Genomic DNA, 26620 nt, shown 5'->3' on the forward strand with positions numbered 1-26620 from the left:
ACTGGTGCTGGCGGTGTGATAAATGTTGGCTATTATGATTTCACCGGAGTTTTGCCAGAGGAAAAAAAGCAAAGACAGCAGATTTCCAGGACGTCAGGCGCTCTCTTCACCGCCTGTGATAGTAGGTCACGGAGAGGCTGTGGAGGACTCATGTTGTTTCTAATAAGCTTTGAGTGTGCCGGTCCTGTCTCCACCTCCATCTCTCATGAAAACAACCTCCTCTCCTCACGAAACATCCAGGTATGACAGGACGGGAACTATGCTTTCAACCTTTCCCCTGCCAGAATATGCAGCCTGGAAACATTAGCTTCCTGAAAACTTTTAATCTGTCACTGTAATGGCTGTATGTGAGTGTCTGGAATAAAGAGGAGAACAGGCCCTGACACAGTGGTTTTTTGTTATATTAGCTATCAGCTCATCAGCCGTCCCCACGGGTCCAAGCTAAACTCTGCTTTCCACTAACAGGTTATGTAAGAAATAGCTGCTTCTGCATTTTACCTTTTCTCTCGCTCCTCTTTTTTTCCTGATGTAATAAGCGGAGTGTCCAGCTGTGGAAGCTGGCTGCTGTGTGCAAAATTTGCAGAGGGCTGCACTATATCACGCTTCACCCTAGCTGCCAGTTTACGCTAAACATGCTTCCCTGGCCCTGGCAGGCCTATGTGTGTTTTCCTCTCTCTGCTCCCCAAAGAGGTTGTTTAAAGAAGTCAGTCTGCAGTCGGACAGGATGGACATCTCCCAGACCTGCTGCATTCTCTGACCGCTGCTTTAAGCCCCTGAACATGTGAGGAAGCAGTCAGGCTGCAGTATTACAGCTTCAGTCGGCACCAGACATTGAACTGAGCCACACTTTATAAATCTCGTGCTGTTCTCTACTGCTAGATTTAACGCATCAGATGCTGCACTCATACAGGGTCAGTGACAAACAATGCCTGAAAAATCGTTATCGTTTTTTTGTATTCGAGTTTATACCGTACATTATTCATGTATATTTATTAGTTTATACAGGAAACATTTTCAACCAAAATTTTCATTTAAAGCTACACTGTGTAATTTTTGAAGTTGATTCTTAAGAAAAAACAAAATGATATGTGCTCATTCATGTGTAATTACTTCTACCAACTAATCAAGTATTCTCGTAAGCGTAGAATCTGCCATTTAGAATACATACGAGTGAGTCGTTTGAATGGCGGCAGCCATGTTGCGCCTCCATCTTGAAAATACATTAGCCAAAGAGGGACATACCTGGAAATGAAAGCTTCGCCTTTTGCGTTTTTTCACGCAGTGGCACCGCGACGAATGCGAGGGGGAGATTACTCGCGACTGCCGGCAGATTTGAAATAATACGCCACCATAGGAGTTAAAAAGTCCTCGGAATGGGAGGGGCTAGTAAGTAATATTCAGTTGGTAGTCATAAACAATTTCTCCGCTAGATGGGAGAAAATTCTACACAGTGTAGCTTTAATAACTTCAAAATATGTAGTGTAAACAAAAATTTGTAAAACATTTTCCTTCCACCTAAAATACTCTTACTTAACTTTATTGAAATTACAAATTACAAAACAAATAAAATAAAATCATTTTGATCAGTTTTCTGGGTACTCAACCTGAAATAACTTTACCTTTTTTTTTAAGAAATCAAAACATTGAATATTGTTTTCATTCAAAATTTGTATTATGTATTATTTTATTATTCATATTATTATCTGAAAAAGTAAAAGTAAATAAATAAAATGTGTATGAAATAATAATAGTCATCTTCTTATAATGACAGTCCTGAGGGTCTACAGGGCCCTCTTTGTGATTTTTATTTCCTGTTTTATGGTTGTTTTCTTGTCATATTTGCTCCCTGCATGTTGTCTGCATCGAGTTTTTTTTTTTTTTTGTCAGGTTATAATGCTTTTCGATATTAATGTGATCTCTTTCACTGTCACTGAAGGACTGCTGCAGCATTTAGGATGATATCACTGCGGGTGGGGCTAGTCTTATATCCTGGTGAGGTGAAGTGTACGAGAATCTCCTCAAATCAGCGCTCTGATAGTCAGAATGAGCATACAGGGATCCAGCAGCGGTACCTCCATCCCCAGGGCAACTGCAGCAGCTGGAGTGCAAAAACCCTGTCACCCCCTCAGAACAAGTACTTGCACTGGCAGAGCTGTCCGCAGAGCGAGGAGGGGGGGGGGGGGGTGCTGACACCGGTGTAGACGTCTGATCTGATGCGAACAGACATCTCCTCACACTTCACAGTTTGGATCACCTCGACTCGTGAGGATGGCAGGGAAAATGAGCGTCGCTCGACTACAAAAGTCCAAATTTAGATTGACTGAGTTTGTGTCCGGGCCTGCGGGCTGACACGAGCGGGCCGCCACTAACTCGTTGCGGAAGGAGAGCGCGGGACTGGAGTGACACGTCAGAGAGGGCTGGTTGCCGATCGCTCGTTCGTTGTGGGGGAAGGAGAGGAGAGGAAGAGGGGAGGAGCGGCTACTTTGAAGCGACGGGTGAAGGAAAGTGTCAGATTTGGTTAGGATCCAGACTGGTGTTGGAATATGCTTGGCACTAATATGGCACCAGTATCTCTGTCCTCATCTCTGTTCACTGTCAGTACGTGCGATTCCGGGGCCCGTCTCTCTCCGGCTCTGACAGTGTCTTTTCGGATTATGTTAGTGGCGCGCTCGGAGCGCTGCCGCAGCTTGCCCATCACTCACACGCTTTGTTTGAAGCCTGCCCTTTTTTGTCATTAATGCACTTGATGTCTATTTAAAAACGGCGGCAAGCATGGTATCTGTTTTCCTGTCAGGAGATCATTGACAGCATTAATGCCACTTGTCCTTGCCTCATTTACTAAAGCGCTGACACCTAGCTGCAGTCTGCCACATCCATCAAGCGGCTCTATTTCTCTCTCTCTTTCTCTTGCCAGCATGTCAGAACGATCCTGTCTATAACACACTCAGACTGGGCTGTCTCGACACATCACCTATAGGCCTCACAGTCGACTAGCATTTTCAGCAAAGCAAAAAGATGTAAACAATACAAACGCTGCGGTCTCGTTCCTAACGCTGGCATATGGTTTGCCAGGACATGTATTGTTGATGTATGAGATAAGGGAACGGACACTCGCACGCTCAATGAGTTATGACCCGTCTCAATGCTTAGAAGGAGAAAGTGTGTGGTGTAGCCAGATTAATCTTTGCTAATTTTCCATTCATCACTGCTTGATGATGAGTTTTGTTTTGATTAAGCACCATAGCAACACCTCTAACATCCTGTCTATAGTAACATCTTCAGGGATAGAAGATCCCAGAAACCACCTTAGCAACTGTCAAGCAAGGTCCTAGCAATCATCTAACAACACAGGGGCCATCCAGACATCTTTAGCAATGCCCTAGCAACCAACCATAAATCCTTAGCAACGTCCTAAAGTTGCTTGGACGTTGCTAAGGATTTATGGTTAGTTGCTTGGGCATTGCAGTCAAACACTGTAGCGACAAGTTTGGCATGCCATTTTAGTTATGTCATTTTTACATCATTATGAATGACCATGTGTGTGTGTGTGTGTGTGTGTGTGTGTGTAAAAGTAAAACCTGAAATCACCTACATTGTGGGAACCAAATGTCCCCACGTGGAAAATGGAATAATATATATATATTTTTTTTGAAATGTAAAAATACAGAAGGTTTTGTGTGATGGGTAGGGTTAGCGTAAGGGGATAGAATATACAGTTTGTACAGTATAAAAACCATTACGTCTATGGAGAGTCCCCACAAAGATAGTGAACCAGTGTGTGTGTGTGTCATAGTGTGAATGAAGTCGAAACATTAAGAGAAGAAAGTCGTAGCAATTTCGAGATTAAAGTCAAAATTACAAACGTAGTCTAATTGACGTAACAGTCCTGCGCCAGCCGCCAGTGTAGTACCAGTTGAACAGGGGGTCGAAAACTTTCACCGTCCATCAGGTTGGCTTAGTACTACTATAACTCTTTTAGTCAATGTTTACACATTTGGGTAAATGTAGTTTGATGGCATTGCACAGGGTAAATGGTGGCGTTGCGGGTAAAACCATATTGCACTGTCATTACCATAAAGTCTGGACCAGGATTGTGGTACCTCAAGTCTTCGTCTATAGGTCTATAGGTCGCCATCTGGGTTGAGTACACTAAACAGTAACCGTACTGTCTCCCACTTCACCGTAAATCCTTTCTGGATACATTTTAAGCGCATCATTCTGTATCCAATCATTTGGCCGGATCCCGTGATTTCCTCAGATATAAAGCTGGCTACCTCCATCCAGTCTGAAAAGTGTTTTCGCCTGTAAAGTCTATTCCGGCACAGTATATTTTGTAACATCCAACGTAAAAGACAAATTGTAATGCCATGTTGGCATTCACCTGTAGAATTTCCTTTTGTTGAAAGCCCAGATAAAAGTAAGAAGCTACTATAATATTTAGATCCATGTCTGAGGCAGTTCGACTTCACAAGCGCATTTATTTACTTAAAAAATAAAAGAAGAAAAAAGAACTTCTACGGAAGACTGTATTCTCGTTGTTTTGAATTTATTCTTAAAATATTGCTTTATTCTCTTAATGTTTTCAACTTTAATCTCTAAATATTTAGACTTTATTCTCTTAATATTTAGACTGTAATCTCGTAATTTTAGATGTATTTTTATTTTTTATGTATTTTTTTTATTTTTTATGTTGCGGTTTAGGGCTTCCGTAGTTCACACAGTGTATCATATTAAAAATAGTCATCTGTGTTAAACATCTGCGTTCTTGCCTTGTAGGAGTGTTAATGCTCCTTTCAGGGCCTGTCACAGTGTCTCTCACACACACCTTCAGAGTGCCTGGACAATGTATGATGGACAATGAATGAAGCAAATGGTCATGTTATCAAACATTGGATCAGTACAGTGAGCTCACTGTTGATCTACACCGTTACAGTTTCATATATCTCTCTCATTCTCTCTCTCTCTCTCTGAAGAAAGCAATCTCTTGGCTTGTTATTGTCTAGACAATGCCCTCAGGCTAAATGTTGTCTCTCTGGTGTTCTCAGACTTTAGACGGATGCACTGTCTCCCTCGACACACCTTTCATGCCAGAAATTTGAGTGAGAAATGACAGATTCTGGAGACAGATTCTGGGTTTTATATTTGCAGCAGTGTGTGTACTTTACTGACAAACGTTTTCTGATGGATAAATGGTAACAGAGAACTGTAACATATTTTTGGTTCACAGATTCAGAATCATAATACACATGCTTTTCAAAAGTATTGATTTGTGTCTAAAACAAAAAAAATCACTTTATTGCTGATCTGCTTGTATTATGTCGGCTTGAAATGAAAATATTCATTGTTGTCTGTCTACCTATCTGTCTGCCTGTCTGTCAACGGACAGATGTATGTAAATTAAATACAGGGTTTCCGCGGGGTCTTAAAAAGTCTAAAATTCTGAACTTTAAATTTAAGGCCTTAAAAAGTCTTAAAAACGGCCAGATTTTCATCCTAGGTTTTAAATTTCATTTAGTCAGGTCTTAAAAAGTGTTTACCCTCGTTCATTTCCAGAAACGCTGGCCGCAGAAAGTTATTATAAAGTAGCAAAAAAGTATCGAGTTGTAGCCTACAAAGCGGAGCTCTAGCAGAGGTCCCCAACACGTCGCTCGCAAGCTCCAGTAGCTCGTGGCTTGATATAAGCTAGCTCGCCAGAGGCCGTTCACATATCGCGTCTTGTTTGTTCAAATGTAGGTAATGTAGTAAATGTAGATGTACGCGCACATTTTTTTACCAGGCGCAACGAGATGAAAAAAATCTAAACTTTTCAGAATGCCGCAAATGCACCGCAGGTCATGTGACTGGAACCAACCAATCACCCCTTTCCATAACAACATTGAAAGCTCAGTCAACATGAAGGATGGGGGTGCACCCAAACACTACTAATAAATATAAGCTAATGTGTTAATGTCAGTAATTTATATTTTTTGACTCATTCTTTTTATAAAAAAATATTTAAAGGCTGAAATATGAGGTTTATCTTTGTATAAAACCTTTTTCATCAAAACTCTATTTGAACTTGTACATGTTAGTTAGTAGATAACATGTTGCAAGACACTCTTTTTAAATCTGGCCATCATTTTTAATGGTATTTTAATGTTTACGTAAACAAAGTGCATATTGATGCTAATCAATTTATTATTTACTGTTTTTCGACATAAAACTTGTTGAATTGACTTCATTCTGTACAATAATTGTTTTTACAGTATAATATGCAAAAGTACAATTTTCTATTAAAAAATATCTACCTCTCCCTCTTTCTCACACACACATCAGATAATCCTAGATAGATAGATAGATAGATAGATAGATAGATAGATAGATAGATAGATAGATAGATAGATAGATAGATAGATAGATAGATAGATAGATAGATAGATAGATAGATAGATAGATAGATAGATAGATAGATAGATAGATAGATAGATAGATAGATAGATAGATAGATAGATAGATAGATAGATAGATAGCTTAGCATGTGTGTCATGGACTGCTCGGAGACGCAAAGGCTGCAGTAGTTTATTAAAGGGTAATCCAAACATGTAATCCAAAACAGGCAAAAGTTCAAAACACATGCAAACAATCCAAGGCAGGAACTGGATTGAAGGCAGGACTGCAAAAACAGGCAACAATGGTAAAAGCCGATGCGCTCTGATGCGGTATTCAAGATAATGTGGATTTAATGTGCATTTAGTGCACTATGCTTTACTTCCTGCGCGTGCACACGCTCACAAGTGGCCAAGACCGCAAGTGTGGGTATTTGGAAAGGCCCTCGGACTGGTAACCCGAAGGTTGCAGGTTCAATTCTCAATACCGGCAGGAAATGACTGAGGTGCAGTTGAGCAAGGCACCTAACCCCCAATCGCTCCCCGGGTGCCACAAAATGGCTGCCCACTGCTCCGGTGTGTGTTCACTACTCTCTGCTTCTAATGTGTGCACTAACTTGGACCGGTTAAATGCAGATTCAGAGTATAGGTTACCATACTTGGCATTCAAATGTCACTTTCATAAGAAAAGTAGGAGATGGAGAAGGATGGAGGGAAACAATGGAGACGGTTATACTGCTTTGTTTACTGTTTTGTGTCCCTCTTTCTTGGATTACTGCACAGTACATCACAACTGTGTATTGCCACTTAGGCCCCGTTTACACGTACATGGTTATTTTGAAAAACGGAGACATTTCCCTTCGTTTGCGCCCTTCGTTTACACGCAAACGGAGGATTCGCCAATGAAACCGATTCTTTCTAAAAACTCCGGCCAGAGTGGAGATTTTGAAAATCTTCGTTTGCACGTTTGCATGTAAACAGAGAAAACCGGAGTTTTAGGCAGCGACGTCACAGAATGTGACTATTTTCGGGATTCTGATTGGTTAAGGTGGGCTTGAGCTTCTCGTTACACTGCCACCTACAGGTTTGGCATGCTCTTGACAGCATATACACAGGTTCGTGTGCACGATGTTATTTTTGAAAACGAAGAGGGGTGAAATGTCCGTTTATGAAAATAGCCACCTACGTGTAAACGTAGCCTTAGTGGACTCTTCTGTCTCAACATTCATCTTGGGCATGCGCTGTTGTACACCTTCTATTTGCCTTGTTGAAGTCTGCGCGGTGTGTGTAGATGTCTGCGGACTCTCCTGATGACCAACATTGCATCGGAGTATACTTCAGGCTTAATGAAACATTTATCATGTTATGTAAGTCCTTCATAATCAGTTATCATTCAGTTAGAAGGTATATTTAAATATCAACCTGTATCAACTTGTGTGTATTTTTGTGCTAATAAAATGGAACAGTCCAAACAGGACATGAGGACATCATCTCATAGGTACACAGCAGAATTCACAGAGTTGTTTTGACATTGACGTTGTTGTTAAATGTCATTTTGACATGCTCTTCTCTCTCACTTTCAGGAGTTTTCACCAAGTGCCGTTATGTCTACTACGGGAAGCACTCAGAGGGCAATCGATTCATCCGCAATGACCAGCTTTGACTGACAGACGGGTCAGTGGATAGACACGCGAGGGGGCTTTACAAAGATATCCTGCGCATATTATTATAAATATACATGTTGCCACACACATTTTAAGCAGCCAAACACAGCCCTCTAGTGCCGTCTGCTGAGTGTGCCTTCCCTGCCACCTCCCATCGCTCTCGCTCCGTCTGAGCAGTGCCATCCAGATTGACATGATTGCCTTTAAGCAGCCCCGCTATGCCGCGGTGACAGACACACACGCGGCTGAGTGCTCGTCCTGACAGCCGCGGCTCTATGATGGATTGCCTGGTCCAACTGCTGCTCTCCCCAGGTCAAAGGTCCCACCTGAGGCTTCAGGCTGCCCACACGGAAGCCCAGGATGAGCTCCTCTCAAAGTCAAAGCTAAAGTTAAAGAGAAACATCGGGGAGAAAGTGTCTCTTTTGTTGACGGTTTACACGTTATCTGTTATTAAAAGTAAAGCTTATTACATGGTTTTGTAACCATGTCATTTTCTGTCCCTTACTGTAGGCGTAATGTCAGTTTTGAGTCATTGGATTCTTTTGTTCCCCCAAATAAGTGCAAAAATTAAAAAAAAGGCTAATGAATTTAAAGATAAACATAACATTTAATTTTGTTTAAATTTATTTGCCTTTTTTAAGCTTAAAAAATTAAAAGGCATGATTGAGGGTTTAATAACATATTTTCCTGTTTTATATATACACACACACACACACACACACACACACACACATCTTTAAAACAAGGCTTTGGATCATATATATAAATCTGTTATGTGTTAATGATCCAAAGCTCTATTGAATGTTTCCAGCATGAGTCCTATCAGAAACTCAGCTGAGGCCCTGCCAGACTCTTGACTCTGTGGCATGTGTATGTTTGCGTGTTTGTGAGGTGCATGTGCATGTCGTGTGTGTGAAGTTTGTGTGTTGCGGGGGCAGTTGTTGCAGAGCCGGAGCCTGGAGGAGCTGTGAAAGAAAGAGGTAATGAGCTTTGCTTTATTTCATTCTTTCTCTGGAGGGAGAGAGCAAAGAAAGACAGCAGCTCTGGCAGTGGAAATGGAGGAGGTGGATGTATGTATGTGTGAGGGGGGAGTCAACAACTTTCTCCAGTCTTTTTGATTGTTTCCTTGTGCAGTTTTTGGGCATATTCACGTTTTTTTTTTTTTTTTAATCAATTAAAAAAATCCATAATGGCCTTTGTTGTGTTTGGCAACAGAATTTACTAGCAGTGGGCAAATATTTGAAATATCAACTCCATTAGGTGCAGTGAGGATGATAAATGTTTTATGTTCGTCCAATTTATTTTGCTGCCTCTTGTGTCACACTCTTTCTTTCATTCTTTCTTCCTTTCTTAAATATTACATTCCACATTTCAAGCTCAGTTCTTGCGCTGAAGTTTGTATACAGTAAAACTATCCAAAGATCCTCTGCAAACAAAAGTTAAGTTTATATTTAATCAAGTGTTTACTGTGGAAATGCAAACGATTAGCGGTTACTTGTTTTAAAGATGCGATTTAAAATCAATATTATTGATGTGAGATTTGAGATTAGTTTGATTGTTGTATAGATCCTCTTTATATGTCAAACAATGTCCCTCAGTATGACATGCTATACCATCTAAAACTACTGGAACATTGTATGATTACAAAAAAATGATTATACATATTGTTTTTATGACTTCATATTGATTCAACAGACTATGTAGTATTTGTATTTTTGAAAAAATATTTTGCTCACTGCAAGACTATTTAAGTGAACTGCAAAAAAAAATAATAATAATAATTTAAACTACGCATATATATATGTAATTCTATAGTCTTACTGTGTGACATGGAAATATTGTATTGTATGTAATATAGGATGATGGAAAATGAAGCTACTTTTTATTTACCTTTTTGATTAAATATTGCTGTGTTAATCCACTGTCTTTAGCAATAAATAAATTGTCTGGGGGAAAATCTAGTGTTCTTTCAATTATTACATTTTATAATATTATATTATTATTATTTTTAAATGACTGAATCTTATTGTTGTTTCATCTTTGTTTTTCTTGTAAGCATTCATTATTAATGTCATAATTTTGCCTGGCACCATCTTGCTTAATTGCCGTGTGTTAAACAGCCTCCCAAGTATGCCATCCAAATTAGCCTGGCAAATGAGAGACGTGGTTTCAGATGTGAAAGAAAGCATGTGTACCCGGAGCAGCGCTCGGCAATGTGAAGCACACAGGGAAAGGTCAAAGATAGCCCAGTGAAATGATTTCGTGTGCACTGGCTGTGTGGGTTTGACTGAGGGTCACAGGTTGAGTGCGTCTGTGCCTTACGCACATGTCGGTCCAAGTGTGTGCGTTCTGTGTCTGAGAGGGACACGATGCAATGGGAATATTCTACTAAATGTGTGTGAGTGTGTGTGTGTTTATACAGTACATTTGTGTCTTCGGCCCTATGCTTGTGCGTCGCTCCTGTCGTACTGCTGGAGAGCATGGTCACTAGTGCGGGCGTTTCTAAATGACAAGGTTTATTTGTCGGTGTTGTGATATGTTTTGAGAAAAGTGGCACTGACAGCTGGTGGAGGCAGCAAGAAGGAGCCACAACAAGTCCCCCCTCCCCACCACCACCACCACATAAAATGTCATCTCTTCCCCGGCTGGCTCACCCAACCATCCCCATGAAAAGAACAGACATTTAAAACTTTGTGACATGTGTCAGAGACGCTGCCATTGAGCCACTGCCGCTGATGTAGCCAGAATTGACAGCACCCGAGCCGCTGGAGCTGGCTTGGGGACATACCGAGTTTGGTGAGTGTCAGTTCCCATCCTCGTCAGGGCCTCATCTCAAGCAGCTCCGCAAATATAAACAGCATTAGAAGGCGGGCGGAAGTGCAGCGGCAAGACATATGCTGACACACACACACACACGTGTTCGAGAGAGAGATGGGAAAGGCGCACGGCGGGGACTAATTAAGGTGTGAGAAGTCGAGAGCAACCTGTAGGCTCTGACCTGGGACTCCCTTCAGGCAGGGCTTCAGGAAACGCTCCTCGGTAGGAGGCCCGAGGGAAAGGAAAGGGTGGGACCTAAATCAGCATCAACTGAATGAAAAGATCATCTCAGTTTCACATGATGTTTACACAACGATCATGGTTTACAATTTTTGAAACTGTGCACGCTATTGGCAAATGCTATTATTCATAGTAATAACACAGTAATAACATAGTAATAACAGGTACATTTAGATTCTAGCTGTATCTTGATTTAAGGAATACAGTAAACCAGTTAAACAAAAACATTGTTTTCATCAATGCTGTTAGAGATGTGACGTTTGTCAACCAGTGGAAGATGGGAGGAGTGTTCTGGAAAGCTGTTTGAAAACGATCATTCTCTGATATGAATGGCTCAGAAATGACATTTAACAGCAATCACAATAGTAACGAGAAAAGAGGCAAAGACTGGGCAGCATGCGAAATATGTGTTGTATGCAGTTCCCCGAGTTTCATCAAAAAGCCCAGGGCTGTACTATAGCAGCACACCACTACTATCCAACAGTCAGCACGGATGCCCGTCAAAGCTGCGCGGGAAATCATCTGTAGTCATCAGTTATTAGGCTACTCTCTCAGAATGACTGACGTCGGTGAATGCAAATGAGAATGCGTCCAGCGCGCATATATCGGTGATTGACAGCTGTGCGCTGATAGCGTATGCCAACCGAATGAGTGAGAGGTGAGACGGGGAGCAGATCGCTCTCCAAAAGCTCACGGCTCCATCTTTTACGACAGACACGAGGAGATATTAGCCCGGGCAGACGGGAGAGGGAAAAGGGCAGGCGGGGAGAGAAAGAGCTTTATTTCCGGCGCGGTTTCAGATGAGTAGCATTTGTCATGGAAGGGGAAGATGGTGTAATTAGCTTGTCAGTCTGCTTTAGGCTGAGCTTGCCAGCGCCGGTAAGAAAGATGGACGAACTGCCACGCGAGTTGACAGGCAGTCGATAATGTGGCAATTAATGTCATAAATAATTCCTCTACCAATTATATTCGAATGGACCCTGCGCTTTAAAAAGAGAATGGTGTTCCCTTATCATTTCCTCTATCGGCAAGCGCATCACCATCATTTCCAACATAATTATTTCTCTTTAAACATCTCAAGAGAGGATGACCCGTACTTTCAAGTGTAGAAAAAAATACTTCAAAATTCGGAACACTATTAGAATTGTGTGTGTGTGTTTTGTAAATGTCATGGTCGGGTCCTAGACAAGATTACGCGCTAATGTAATTTCAAAATATGGAGGGCATTAGATAAATCAATTTGGCTTATGTTAAAGGTTGCCAAAGCCTTACTAACATGCAGCGTATTGATCCAGCACCACCTTCTACTGTGGGAAAATGTTGGTCCACCTGATCTCTGAAGTCAAAGCAAATGTTTCCCAGAATACATAAATTACTGCAAAAAAACCACACATGCCAAACATCCCCTCAAAGGGAATGATATTCAAATATTTACATCAATCATGCAATCACAATCGGTCATGTTTCCAGATGACAGGCTATTTAATATTTGTCTATATTTTGTCTTGTGCATGTTAAATGACAGATATACTGTATGCCTGATTAACAGTGGAATTCATGGAAGTCCATCAACACTATTACTGTCCAAGTGAGCGCATAATAAATGGTTATGGCTTCCACTTTCTCACTGTATCAGTGGCTTTGTGATTATTAATTGTCTGTCTGAGGCGAATCAAATGGTGGTGGGGCTGTTGTAAACGGCTTCCCATCCGTTGTTGTTAAACCACTCTTGAAATGAATGACCAAATAAAAGGAGCTCAACTCATGCAAAGCGTCAGTAATGTTGTGTAAAACCCTGTTAACTACGTCAGATGGATCTTGGGTCTGGGAAAGATGGCCGCAGCTGTAATATATATCCCGGACCGTGATGGCTCAAGGTCACATCAGCCACCTCTACATAATGCATGAACCCCCTCCTTCCTCAGTCAGTGTCCAATCACTCAGACCCAACCTTGGGATGAAAATTTTACTAAGTAAATCAGTGAACATGCTGGCATTTCTATTAACCTCCAATGTGCAACCGACAGCAAGATGAATAATGCTAAATAATAACATGTGGCTGTAAATCAGCTTTACAGCTTGAAGGAGAGCTAAAACTGCACTGTATACTATGTGCCGCTGGCCATTATTTGCAGTGCTCTAAAGCTATAGGCCTTGCTCGGGTACAGCGAATGATCGTACAAAGCTAGTCACATGCTAAATGAAGCTGTTCTGCTGTACGGAAGGATTTAATTTAATATCTCGGAGCCATATCAACAATGCCCACGCCTTTTGCAAAGTATGTCGCACTGATTTTAATATCTGCCACGGTGGGAAAAATGACTAAAATGCAATGTTATTTGTTAAAGGTGCTCTAAGCAATGTCACACGAATTTTAGGCTGAAATTTTTTTTGTCACATCCAGCAAACATCTCCTCACTATCCGCCAGCTGCCTGTCCCCTAAACACACTGTAAAAAAACGCGGTCTCTGTAGACAGCCCAGGCTCCACAGACGGCAACAAAAACAAAACGAAACATAACAAACAGTGTTCCAGCCAATCACCGACAAGAATGATTTGGGGGGTGGGGGTTGGGGGGTTAGTGCGCGTGCACATGAAGGGGGGTGTGGGGAGTGGAGGAGAGAGAAGCTTGAAGAGAGAAGTTAGCTAGAGGAGAGATGTCCACGACAACGACTAACGTTAGAATTATATTGTCTTAAATTTTGATATGGCCGACACACGACCAAAGAAACAACGTTCTGATGAACAAATAGCAAAGAAGAGGGAAAAGGAGAAGGAACGCGTCAAGTCCCGAATTGACATCGGAAAAGCCTTCGAAAGGTGGTGAGAACTCCGCCGGCAGAAGGGCTTCCAATCCGACATTCAGGTGTCTCTGTTTCAGGAAGCACGGAAGGAAGGGGGAGGGGACGGGATGAGGAGGAGGGAGGGTCGAGCTAGCCTCCGTTTTGTTTGACAATACTTCGAACGTCAACAAGAAGTGACGTCACCCGACATCGCTTAGAGCACCTTTAAATATGATGTTATCTGGTAATTCATGTTTATTTAAAGGGACAATAAGTAACTTTTTAGGTATTTTATTATCTAAAATCAATATTTTTATTCATAAATATGTCCTCAATGGTGTACAAATACCTCTGCCAATGATCTGACTTATCCTCGTAAACGAAGAATTTATTATCTTTATATACATGGGACGGGTAAGTCATAGACAGTAAAAGAAATGGACACAGCGACCCCATTGGAACTCAATTGAGACAAGTGAAGCCCGTTTTCAGCGATTTCTTAGCACTTCCTTTCCTGACGCGCAGACTCAAACCGAGCAAAGCGTTACACGGACCACGTGAGCAACCCGTCTGTCTTCTAGTAGCTGTGCCAAGAGAAATCTGAATCATTCCCTTCCGAATCTTGCAGAGACGGAGAGTGTGATTAGGAGCTGTCCATGAGCTTGGAGCAGGAGAAACTTTTGCTAAGTATTCTGATTAATTATATTGTCATTTTGCCTCCACGTCTCCCCGATTGCCCGCGAGCTTCTCCTCCCGTCCATACGGTAATCTCTCTAGTGTGCGACAGAGAGTCGCGTGGTTATGACGCAATCGTTAGCCTACTTTTACAAAAACTGCTTCTACGGGGACATAACATAAGCTACAAGGTAATGGAGCATTTTATACATTGTCGTGTTTCTTTAGAAATAAAAAATGGACAAATGGAGTCTTCAAACGCCTCAGATGTAAAGTTATTCGCTGTCAAAGTGACGCCAAAATGAATGGAAGTCAATGGGATTGCTAACGCAAGTGAAGTTCTGCTACAAGATGGCGGCACCCGGTCGACTTCAACTTCCGGTCGACTTCCTTCCCGCTTGGGGTAAGTCCACGGAGGCTTCCATGTAGTTCCGCCATCTTGAAAAACTATAATAGCAGAGAGGGACAAAAAGTACTAGGCCAACACGTTTCCACAACGTGTTTTCGTTCAGAGCCCGCGTCACGTGACTGAAACCAGCAGAAACGGAGCAGAGCAGTGAGAGGCGCTTTTGTCACTGCCCCGGCAAGTTTAAAAGGCTGCACTGCACGGTTAAGTCACAGGATAACGAGTCCTCTTCGTCGAAAAAGTCCACAATAAGACCGTAAAAGGAAACGTGATCAGAGATTACAAAAACAAGGGTTATTATAATGTCGGGATAGCTAATGCAGGAGAAAGCTTTCAAAAGAGATGCTGAAGTTTCCTGCTTTCTTCTCGACAGGTAAGTCAATGTTAAGGTCTTAATTACAGGCTTTTTATTTTTATTTTTTTATTAGCCTATATAGACAGGCGTTTCCCAGCGGGGTGACGCGGCACCCTGGGGTGCTTCTGGCAGAGCAGGGGTGCTGTGTAAAAAAAAAACAATTTTTACCATCAATCTCGGATCGTCGGAAGTCTCTAATAACAACAAATAATGCGCACAAATTTATAATAAAAATGCAAATCATAAGTTTTCGGCGTTGAATTGCGGAGGTTGCGCTTGCGTGTGATTTTATTCCCGTGCCTTATTCCCAGTGCGTCCACATAAAGCTGCCTATTTTTCATTGATGCGCTTACAGTCAAATACACACGAAAACATTGTCACAACGTCCGTCTTGCCGCGTATTCACATAAACACATCGGTTATGTCCGTGCTGCTGTCAACGCAACGCGTGCGATTAATGTTTTTCAGTTTAACACGTTAAAAATATTTAACGCAATTAAAGCAGCATTTTTTTTCAGTCATCCTTTGGCTAGCGTTACATTATATAATCACGTTCTTCTTCATGCAAATGCTTCTAACATGCAAGCGAGAAAATACAAAAGAGAATGCGCTGTCCTGTGATGCTGACACGACGCGCGCCAGACTCAACTTCTCTTTCGCTTTGAGTATCCTTATGAGAGCAGTCTTAAATAAGTTAAATAAAGTCTTAAATGAACGCTAAGAGTTGTGAGAAAATGGGACGCGTGTGGGATCCACATGATGTGACAGTGCAGCAGTGACATCAGAATCAAATAACACTTCATTCATAAAAATATGCCATTAAACAATTATTTGAAATATACTGTCTTTATGATGTTTCTACATTAATTTGGAGATTTACTGTGAAATTATTAGGCTACATAAAATACAGTAAAAACAAGCTATCTTGTGCAGTTATAACAAAATTATCCCAATAATTATCACATTATCCCAATTATTATCCCAATAATTATCCCATTCACCGTGAGCAAACATTTAGGTGAGATTTGCAATGGTAATTGAGCAATGTTTATATATGAATAAAAAGCCTTAATTGAATATGTCATTATGTAAAGTGATCTCTTCAGAAGAAAGTAATGATTTCCTAGATTTTAAATGGATGGACAAAAAAAAGAGAAAATAATAGATAAAAATATCTATATGACAGTAGGCCTATAAGTTCTTCCCTGTGGTATTGGAAATTTATACATTTATTTATTTATTTATTTATTGCTCAAGTCATACATAAATGTTTCATTCATTCATTCATTCATTCATGCATTCGTAACATGCATGAACGAAGAAAAAAAAAGGAACAGGAAGAAGAAAATCTTATGGTACCTGTCATTTATTTGTGCACATCAAAAATTAAATAAAAAAACCCAGCACATTTCAAGGTATAGTATCAAAGTAGTATCTCTAGTATTGAGTGAAGTAGAGAAGGCCCTATAAACAAGGTTGTAAGTTTTGTTTGGTCAAAACTGTAACATTCGTTTGTTCGTTGTGTCAAGTTGTAGTTTGTTTGAAATAACAAACCAGTTCACCCGAAGGAAAACTCGATGAAGTGCTATTAGAGGACATCCTGTCATAGCTTTTTGATACATAATGGCTACCGTAGATGCAACACACATTTGAAAATGCGAGGCGCTAGAGAGCACTATTCATTTGATTGCAAAATACAATTTCACCACTAGATGGGAGAAAATCCCACTTAGTGTCCCTTTAACACTTAAATAAATAACGTTTAAATATCGCATTCTGTTTTGGATTGAGTTTGCTATTAATTTGTACTTTTAACTTTTGTAAATATTATTGTATATAGTTTTGACAACGTAAGGGATGTACTGTAGGGACGAAACGCCATTTATTTTGTATATTGACTTTTTTCACTCTGTTTTTGATTTAGGGGGGTATAGGGAAGTTGAGCTGTGTCTTATGTGCTTTACTTTTCTTTCAGGTAATTTAGAGGTTAACAAAAAGTTTGTTTTGTTTGTTATTTTGGCCTTGTCTGTCCCTGAAGTTAACTCTTTCCCCGCCATTGACATCATTTTCCGGCTTTCCGTGTCTGCACTCTTATATGGTAGGGGGTGCTATTACACATCTTCTGTAGAGTAGAGAATCTCCAGGTCAAAACACAAACAAAAAAAGGAGCAGAAACAAGCGATAAAAGCATTGCTTATACATGTTGTAGTCGTTGTATATGCATAATGCATGTTCAGATATTCATATAACAAAATATTACGGGGGCCATGAAATTTTTGTGAAATTTTTTAAAAAATGCTGGTAGTGGCTGGCAACTTAAAAAAAAAAAAAATATGCTGGCGGGAAAATAAAAGTTAAAACCCCTGTTAAAAAAATAAAACTCTTATTATTTTTTATCTCACTGGTATTGAGACTCTTCCTTTTCCTGTTACAACTAAAGGTTTGATTTAACAGTTGATAAGAGTTTTCATATCATGTATATTTTCAATGAAAGACAAAATTTGTATTTCAACCTTTGTCTTAATTCCTCAGGCCTATTGGTTTACCCTTTGTTAAAGCCTTTTTTTTTTAGGCCTAAAGCTGTTATTTTATATGCTTGACTTGAAAATCAAAGCATTCATAAGACGGTGGTGGAAATATTGGCATTTTCTTACATTTTCATAGCAGGACTAGGAGGGCAGATTACTCAAAACCAGTGATGTGCATGATTTGCCCTATCCACCAGATTTTCACACAGTCTAGATTTATTTTAGGTGTGTAATGTAATGTTCATGAAATTATCTACTCAAAATAATAGTAATAATAAGAATTAACGTTGTTGATTATATTATATGAAATGAAACATATATGTTGTGAAACATATATATATATTATTTGTCATTTGGTTTAATAACCAACATACTTGCATGTATATTGGCACATATTGCCTGCTGGTGAAGGATGCAATTGTAAAGCATAACCTTTAGGATAAAGTGTTTTAGTTTTTCTTATAGATTATTTTTTCTACAAGTAATTTGTCTAAAAGACTTTGACATTTCCCAAAATTTACTTTTATATAATATCATTTCAAGTTATCTTTTGTTCCACGAAAAAAAAAAAAATGATGACAGTGTTCATTTAAAAAAAAAAAAAAAAAAAAAATCTTAAGAACAATCTTTTTTTTTTTTTTTTTTACAACATTTTTAAGTTTTTGTGGGGCAGCTAATAGTTTAGAAAAATAAGGCATTTTCAGTTGTTAAGACATATGGACATGGAGACAGCTCAAAGTCATCCCATCTGTCAACACTGTAAAGGTGAACTGACTTTAATTTTATGGTAGAGTAATTTTGATGTTCACAATACAGACTTTCATTTTATTTTTCTTTACTCATGTTTAACTACTTATGACATGATATTTCCTCACATTTATCTTCATGCATGCAGTGACAATTAATATTGTTGTAAATATCACACGTTACAGGGTGAAGCTGCAGAGAGAAATCAAGATAATGGATTTGTATCCATGCTGAAGTGTGTGTGTTTGTGTTTTCTCAATAACATATTATTAATGACACAGCGCTGGTAGGGAGAGAATTGGAAGCACACACACGGCTTACACATTTTCTCTTCAGATTGTGTTCAGGAAAGCTTGCTCTACAAGACAATTACATTACTCCCTGTGGATTTGTTTTCTCGCTGCTGTTTCACATGTAGACAGGCAGACTAATGCATGTGGAGAAAGAGCTTGATTGACCATTGCCAACAAACATTTGTTGAGAGGAGAGGCGATTTTTGATGTCATGTTAAATTAGTCATGATTTTCCTCCCAGTCTTCATGCTGAGAGAAATCTTGTAATATTAGCAAATGATAGGCCAGGCGTGTATAAATAACGGCATGGCTTTATTTATACCCATCATCAACATTAATTTGTTTTGAGCATAATAACTTCAGAGTGTAATTTCATGTGAAAACTCTTAAGCATGTGGATGTTTGGCCATGACCTGTAACATGTTGTTTTATTAGTTCCATTGACAGGTAAATCCCAAATAATGCCATTTTCATCTCATACTGAATCAATGTTAAAACATTCAATTTCAACAACAAAATAATATTTTTGTTGTTGTTGTTTTCTAGCCTTCCAATTTTGTATTGCCATATGTATACATTTGTGACAAATTAATCTATTGAAGTATTTAAAATTGATTGTCAACTAAAAATTCCGTCTATTTATACAAATGTAAATTTGTATATATATATATATATATATATATATATATATATATAGGTACATTATTTGCATTTACATGACATTCATTTTCCCCTTTTTTATTTAACAAAGATTTTTATATATTTTAAAATGGATATAAATGGGTAATGAAAAGTTCTTCAACTTTTCACCATTTAGATTGTTGTCCTGTTTTGTTCCAGTTCATTTTATATGGTCCAGTGGTGAGATGACAACAGGAATGTATTCTACAATTATTTAATTTAAAGGCAGGATAGGCGATTTGTTAGTGATTGCTTTCAGGATGTGAAGAGACTTTCAACCAGCATAAGTGGTCTAAATATATATGGATAGATCATCTGTGGAAGGCGTAGGACCATAAAATGTTCATCCAAACACTGAATTCAATCCGAATGCATACGATTGATACTGATACGATGTCTGCCTGTCAACATACGTATTTCCATACCTCCGTGCAGACATCACACATCATCAGTGCGTTTCATAGAGTTAGACACGTCAGTCACTGAACACCGCAAATGGAAACAGCAGCCACATTTTACAGTTCCTCCTGAACCAAAACCTGTGACGTTATATTTGGAGCGGTTCATGACTCAAATTTATGTGTTTCAGTGGCAACACTATCAACGGCGAAATAAATCTGCAGCAGTCAGGTGGTACAATTAGAGCTCTTTAAGTTGTTTACGTTCATTATTATTGTAATGTTATGTGCTTTGAGACATGAGGTAGTTTAACTGTGCGTTCACACCGGACGCGAACAGCGCGTCAAATTCGCGCCTGCCGCATCTAGTTACACGCTTGACCACTTTGTGTGCATTCGCGTGTCAAGAGCGAAATTGACGCGCGTAAAATCAAAAGTTTGAATCGAAATTTACGCGCGTCAGAGGCGAAAGTTTCGAAACCTGTTGGCGGCCATCTTTTTTTAGATGTTTATCGAGCATTAGCATTAGCATTAATCGAGAGAGTCACCGCTCGTATATGCTCTGGAGAGCAGAAACAGCAGCGTAGGGGACATCGTCGCTGTACTCGGGTCCACCAAACCCTCCGGAGGGTTTCAGGAGTTTAACAATTTGCTCCAGGAGGTAGGTTTGGTGGACCTAACGATGAGGACGCTGACGAGGACAGCGTAGGCCGTATAAGCCTCGGCCTCGAGTGGTGGTCGCTGCCTGACGAGCCCGCGCTGTACAGCCCGGCGCGAGGTTCACCCTCGCCCCCACCTAATCTGTCATTTATTTTTGTTTTGATAATAAATGGAGCCAGCCTCCAAAAGTGAAACCTGTCCTGTGATTTTTTTTTTTTTAGTTTTTATACACTAAATTGTGTTTGTTGTCTTTACATTAGATTAATAAAGTTTCATATAATCTAGAATAGATATGGAATAAATAGCATTCAATAAAAAATGAGTATTTCTCATATTGAAATCGAGTTTTTATGTGAAAGATTTGCTTTGTTGTGCATTTAGTCATATTACAAAATAATGTATTGAGGCCAAACATAAAATAACATTATAAACTGTCAGTTCACCACGTGATGCAGCAAGCACGCTCCTGATTGGTTAACGCGGCGCGAATTGACGCAGAAGTTCAGATTTTTCAACTCGGGCGGCAGACGCGAATTCGCGTCAAACGTGTGAATGCACAAAAAGCACTAATAAAATCATTCGCGCGTAACGCGCTTAACGCACCAGACGCTCAATTCGCGCCGTTCGCGCGAATGGCGCGAATTGAGCGTCTGGTGCGTTAAGCGCGTTACGCGCAAATGATTTTGAGGCGAACCGCGCCGCGCTAAACGCCTCATTCGCGCCGCAGGAATTTTTTACGCGCGTAACGCGTCTTTGCATTGACTTAACATTGAAATCACTCGCGCCTGACGCGCTGTTCGCGTCCGGTGTGAACGCACCATAACGCTGTCTCTCGTGATGCTTTTGTTTGCTCCCTGCTGTACGCGTTCATGTGTTTTGAAGGAGGCATGGCTTTGGAGGCGCTCTAAAGGGAGGGTGGGATCTTATGCTTATGCTTAGCTCGCTGTTGCAGCCTCTCCGAAAATTGCCTACCCTACCTTTCAAAATGTGTATGTCATTTAATGAGGTCATATTTATTTATGCTTATATTGTAAAATAAGGACCAAAATACTGTTTAAAATGGAATACTTTTGGAAAGTTGTCGTGTTATACTTTGTGCCAATGACCCATCTTTAAGAACAGACTGGTAAAATATACCACTTCAGCTGTAAATGTGTGCCTGAAGTGAAATAATTGTTTTTCGAGACTTCTTTTTCAATAATCCGGGAGATCATTGACTTTTGTGTACATGCTCAATCTCAGTCTTCTTGTCTGATAAAAAGTAAATCAAGATTAGTGAGTATAAGTGCGCTCTATTAACACTAAGCAATTAGGCAGCTCCCAAGCGAGAGAGCTTAATGCCGTGCGATTTCAGCTATCTGATCGCACACATTTGCACAGACCACCAGTCGACTCCACCAGCTCAGCATTGCAGTAACCAGCAGGGCACAGGGGGATGAATCCCAGCTGACAAAATGGATAAGTCAATTGGATGAGGCTTACACAAATCTCACCACAGGGCCAGGGAGAGACGCACGCTAAAACAAATTAAAAGAGCGAACCAAGAGCATATTTTATGCTAGCGATTTATGATGTAGAGGATCCTCCCCTCTCTCCTGTTCCCTTAATGATAAATCATCATCTTCCAGAAGAATGGATGGAGAAGGAAATCAAAATGTCAGTAAGAGAAAGCAAAAATGGCAAATGCGCCGAGCTTTTGTTGTTCCTCTTAAATTCTGTTAATCGCCTCAGGTAAAGATTAACTGCTGCTGCCAATTTAATTCAGCTTCAAATAATGCAACAAGGTCACTGTTTTCCTTTCGCTCTTTTCTCTCTCTCTCTCTCTCTCTCTCTCTCTCTCTCTCTCTCTCTCTCTCTCTCTCTCTCTCTCTCTCTCTCTCTCTCTCTCTCTCTAGTGCAGGATTGAGTTGTCATGTAGCTCTAATAGGCAGCACAGGGAATCATTAGTCCGGCTCAGCTCTCTGACTGATGGGCATTTCACTCCAATCATCTGGCCGTGCTCAGACGGCGCGGCACTATTGACACGTGTCAGAGCTGAGAGAGGATGGCTTAATCAGCCGGGACACTCTCAGCATTGATTTGACAAGCTGCCGTAATGACCTTCTTGTTTTTGTAAAGGATCACTGTTTATCTGAGCTGGCACTGATGCACTGAGCACGCTGCATCGTCATGGAAACTATTATCATGGCCAAGCTGGGGCCTTGGAGGGCTCCTAAAGATGATGTCGAATGTGACTCGAGGGGGGTCGCCGTGGACGGGGGTGTGTTGCCACGGTGATAGCTACTCCTCCTTCTGACTGCTGTCTGTCCGAGACACGCGAAGGACTCCTGGAGAGACGGCGGTTTGAGTCAATATCCGATCCGAGGGGTGACTTTGACGAATAATAGTAGGATTCTCGCTAGAAGAAAAAAAATTGTCATGTTGAAAACAAACCCCATCAAGTGTGCAACACATTGATTGTTAAGTGTTCAATATTAGAAATTTCTCACTTTCATTTACTCCACTGACAATCCACCTAGAAAATTGTTTTTGATTTTAGCACCTATTGATTTGCTAAATGGCCCATAATGGCCACTCGAATGTATTCATGTGGGAAAATGCCCACCTACGCCTGACCTCGTCGGCTTTGATTGTTGAAGCCTCAGCCCTGATGAGACGAAACTCCGACCACCTCTCTGCATTTCAATAACGTGTGAGTTATGCTTTAATTCATAATAAGCAGCCTTACGGCGGCACCCGAGATGTTCTTATGAGTATATTTGGGGAAGGATTCAGGGATGAGGACGCTGTCAGGAGGATGAGTGTAATCAGCCCGTCCGCCCTCCACCCCTCCGCCTCCTTCCCAATCTCCCCCCACAGCCCATGTGTCAGACAGTAAATATTACTGGCGTACTGACAGGCCTGGAGCCGTGACTCACCGTGTAAAATCGTTAATAAGCAGCATGATGGGGCCACTACATCCCAAGGTGAGATTGTAGGGGGCTGTTTTCATCCACAATTATCCAAAGGACAGCATGAAGTGTCCATGGCGGGATGATTTGTGAGCTGAAAACAAGAGTGCTTTGTCTCGGCAAAGAGATGAGGGCTTGGGAGCAGGCAAGGGAGATGGAGAGAGGTCAAACGGACAGGAGTGAGTTTCTGTATTACAAATCATTGGTCCTTACTGTTGGTTTGTAATGCTTAAAAAAAAGAACAGCTGTTAATGCAGTAGGCTAGTATACAACCAGCAGCCATATCACCCAGTAACCCAAGACTGGTAGCCCACTGAAGCTAAGCGGGGCTGAGCCTGGTCAATACCTGGATGGGAGACCTCCTGAGAAAACCAGGTTGCTGCTGGAAGAGGTGTTAGTGAGGCCAGCAGGGGCGCTCACCCTGTGGTCTGTGTGGGTCCTAATGCCCCAGTATAGTGATGGGGACACTATACTGTCAAAAGAGCACCGTCCTTCGGATGAGACGTAAAATCGAGGTCCTGACTCTCTGTGGTCATTAAAAATCCCATGGCACTTCTCGTAAAGAGTAGGGGTGTAATCCTGGTACCCTGGCCACATTCCCTCCAATGGCCCTTGCCAATCATGGCCTCCTAACAATCACTCTCTCTCCTCTCCACCTGTAGCTGGTGTGTGATGAGCGCACTGGCGTTGTTGTACTGTGGCTACCGTCACATCATCCAAGTGGATGCTGCACACTGGTGGTGGTTGAGGAGAGACCCCGACATGATTGTAAAGTGCTTTGGGTGTACAGTAGTACATATGAAAGCGCTATATAAATGCCTCATTCATTCATTCACAACAAACCCAGGTCAGACATTTTGGACCCACTTTATACATATGCGCAAATAGCAAAAAGTGCTGTGTGTTTGTACCCAAGTGGGAGCTCATTATTTTATTGCCATTTATTAATACATTTTAGATAAACAAAACATGAAGTGGTTAGAAGCAGTATAGATAGCAGTATAGTTTTGGTTGTGCTATGTGGCTTGTTTCTGTTTTATTGTAAGAGACTGGGAGAATAAGTCTTGCATGGTTTCGTTCAGTAAACATACTGCCAAGTTAAATGGCTGATCAATCAATTTCACTCGAATCGATCTGAATCAGTTCAGCTTGCGTGCACACACAGGGAGCCACTTTATTGTAAATCAATCATTTTGAAAACATCTCACAAAGGGGCCAGTCCATACTAACAAGCCATAAATTTAAACCTACAGGGTGCCACCCTTATCAGCCTACAAATCAGGAGCGCAGCCAACATCTGTTCTGCTTCCTCCTCTTTATTTTGGCTTGGTGGGTCGAGCTCAAATCCGTAGTTTTCAAAAGACAAGGCACGTACGATCAGACTAATGAAAGGTTTGAAAACACTCATAGTTTTTTCATAATCATAGATTGAGGGGAACACGTTTTGTAACTATAAAAGTGTGTCTTTGTAGATAGAAAATGACTTGGAATTGAAATCCTCACATTCTTATGTAGGCGATGTGTGCAGTAATTAAATTGTGAGAGGGGTTATCTGTCACTGTAAGCATTTTTTTTTTTAAATGTTAGCAGATGTTTGGGAAAAGGTGTGTTCTCTGCATCCAGTACACCCCGTTTCCTACACCACCACATATTTTCGGACTGTCCATTTGTCAAAGATGGATTGCCTAATTTCGAGTGTAAATCAAGTAATGACGCAATATACCAGTCACCTGTAGAACACAAATACATCAATTTTAATTGAGAAAATACAAAAAGAAACCATGTACAATTTATGTACAAACTTTTTGTACAAGACAGTATGTTTATCAGCAGGTTATATTTGACAGAGTCAGGTAGATCAGCTTCAGCACCATCAATTTCTTCACGTCTGGTAGTCAAATCAGTCATATTCTGCTATGAGAACCTCCTTTATCCTGTAATGAATATGCCAATAATTACATGTATATATGGATGTTTTGATTATTTATTGAAGTGGAAGAAAAGACAGCAACAAAACAGTAATCCATATGCAAGTTCAGCATGTTAAGACTTAATTCCCCTCCAAGTATTTATTCTGTTACAGTGTATTTTCTTTATACAGTTTCTAAAACTTAAAACTGTCCTTTACAGTAGAATAAAATAGCCAAAATATGACAGTTGTGTATTACATAGCACATCAGTAAGGTTGCTTTATATGTTACTTTAATTAGAACACTCTTGAATACAATGACAGGTGATCGAACTAAACATTATAGTCAGTTCTACCCAGCATCCTTCAGCCATGGCTGTCCCCTTTTTTGGACTTTTACAGTATCAATAACCAAGGTGCTAGGATTTCAGCAGCTTGTATAGGCACATATGTCATATGCCTGTTTGAATGCCACTTTTCGCTCTAGTGGGTCTTACGGCGTTCCTCCTTTGGTTTTTTCCTGCACTGCCTGGCACTGTCCTGGCATGGAGGCAAGGATGGCTTGGATGTTCTCCATGCCAGTATTAGATGCCACAATATTCATCCACTGTTGCAAACCAATGACTGACTGATGCTGGTAGACAGATACATTTCATGGCACTGTAGAAACTGAGATATGTGTACACTGTAGTATCTTCACAAGATGTACAAATAAATTGCATGATACTAAAACATTGCACATTTGTTGCAGTGGAGAAGAAAATATCAGTATCACCTCATACTACAAAAGGTAACACAAGAAAATGTAAGCCAGCTTTATTTTGTAGCTTTGTCATCAGGATTGCTACCTGAGTATGTGTGTTGAAAGAAAGAAAAAGGTCTGTAAACAAACAACCAGGTTTGACTATATGTGATTGTAATGGATTGAAATGCTGATGACAAAATGGAATGTTAAAACCTGATGGTTAATAATCCTCGAGAAGAAAGAGCTAGTTTGCTTTCTGCTTCCCTCAACGTGCATCTACACTTTTCTCATCAAATGAAACCTGCTGTCTTTACTGCGCCATCTGCCTTTGTAGTTTCATTACAGGAAAAGGACCTTACATAGAAGAAAAAAATATTTGAAAAAAATTGGACATTTAACTCCA

At 40.5% G+C, this 26620-nt stretch overlaps 1 protein-coding gene across 1 annotated transcript in view; it reads left to right on the forward strand.

The window, feature by feature from the left end:
- lrmda (leucine rich melanocyte differentiation associated) overlaps positions 1 to 9982 on the forward strand; it is a 294439-nt gene extending 284457 nt beyond the window's left edge. The window contains exon 7 of the mRNA XM_081351866.1: positions 7949 to 9982. Within this exon, the coding sequence (XP_081207992.1) occupies positions 7949 to 8028 (80 nt within the window). The 3' untranslated portion in view covers positions 8029 to 9982. The remainder of the gene's footprint in view (positions 1 to 7948) is intronic.
- The last annotated feature ends 16638 nt before the right edge of the window (positions 9983 to 26620 follow it).

This window comes from Scardinius erythrophthalmus, assembly GCF_964197995.2.
Source record: "Scardinius erythrophthalmus genome assembly, chromosome: 21".
In the NCBI taxonomy this organism is placed as follows: domain Eukaryota; kingdom Metazoa; phylum Chordata; class Actinopteri; order Cypriniformes; family Leuciscidae; genus Scardinius; species Scardinius erythrophthalmus.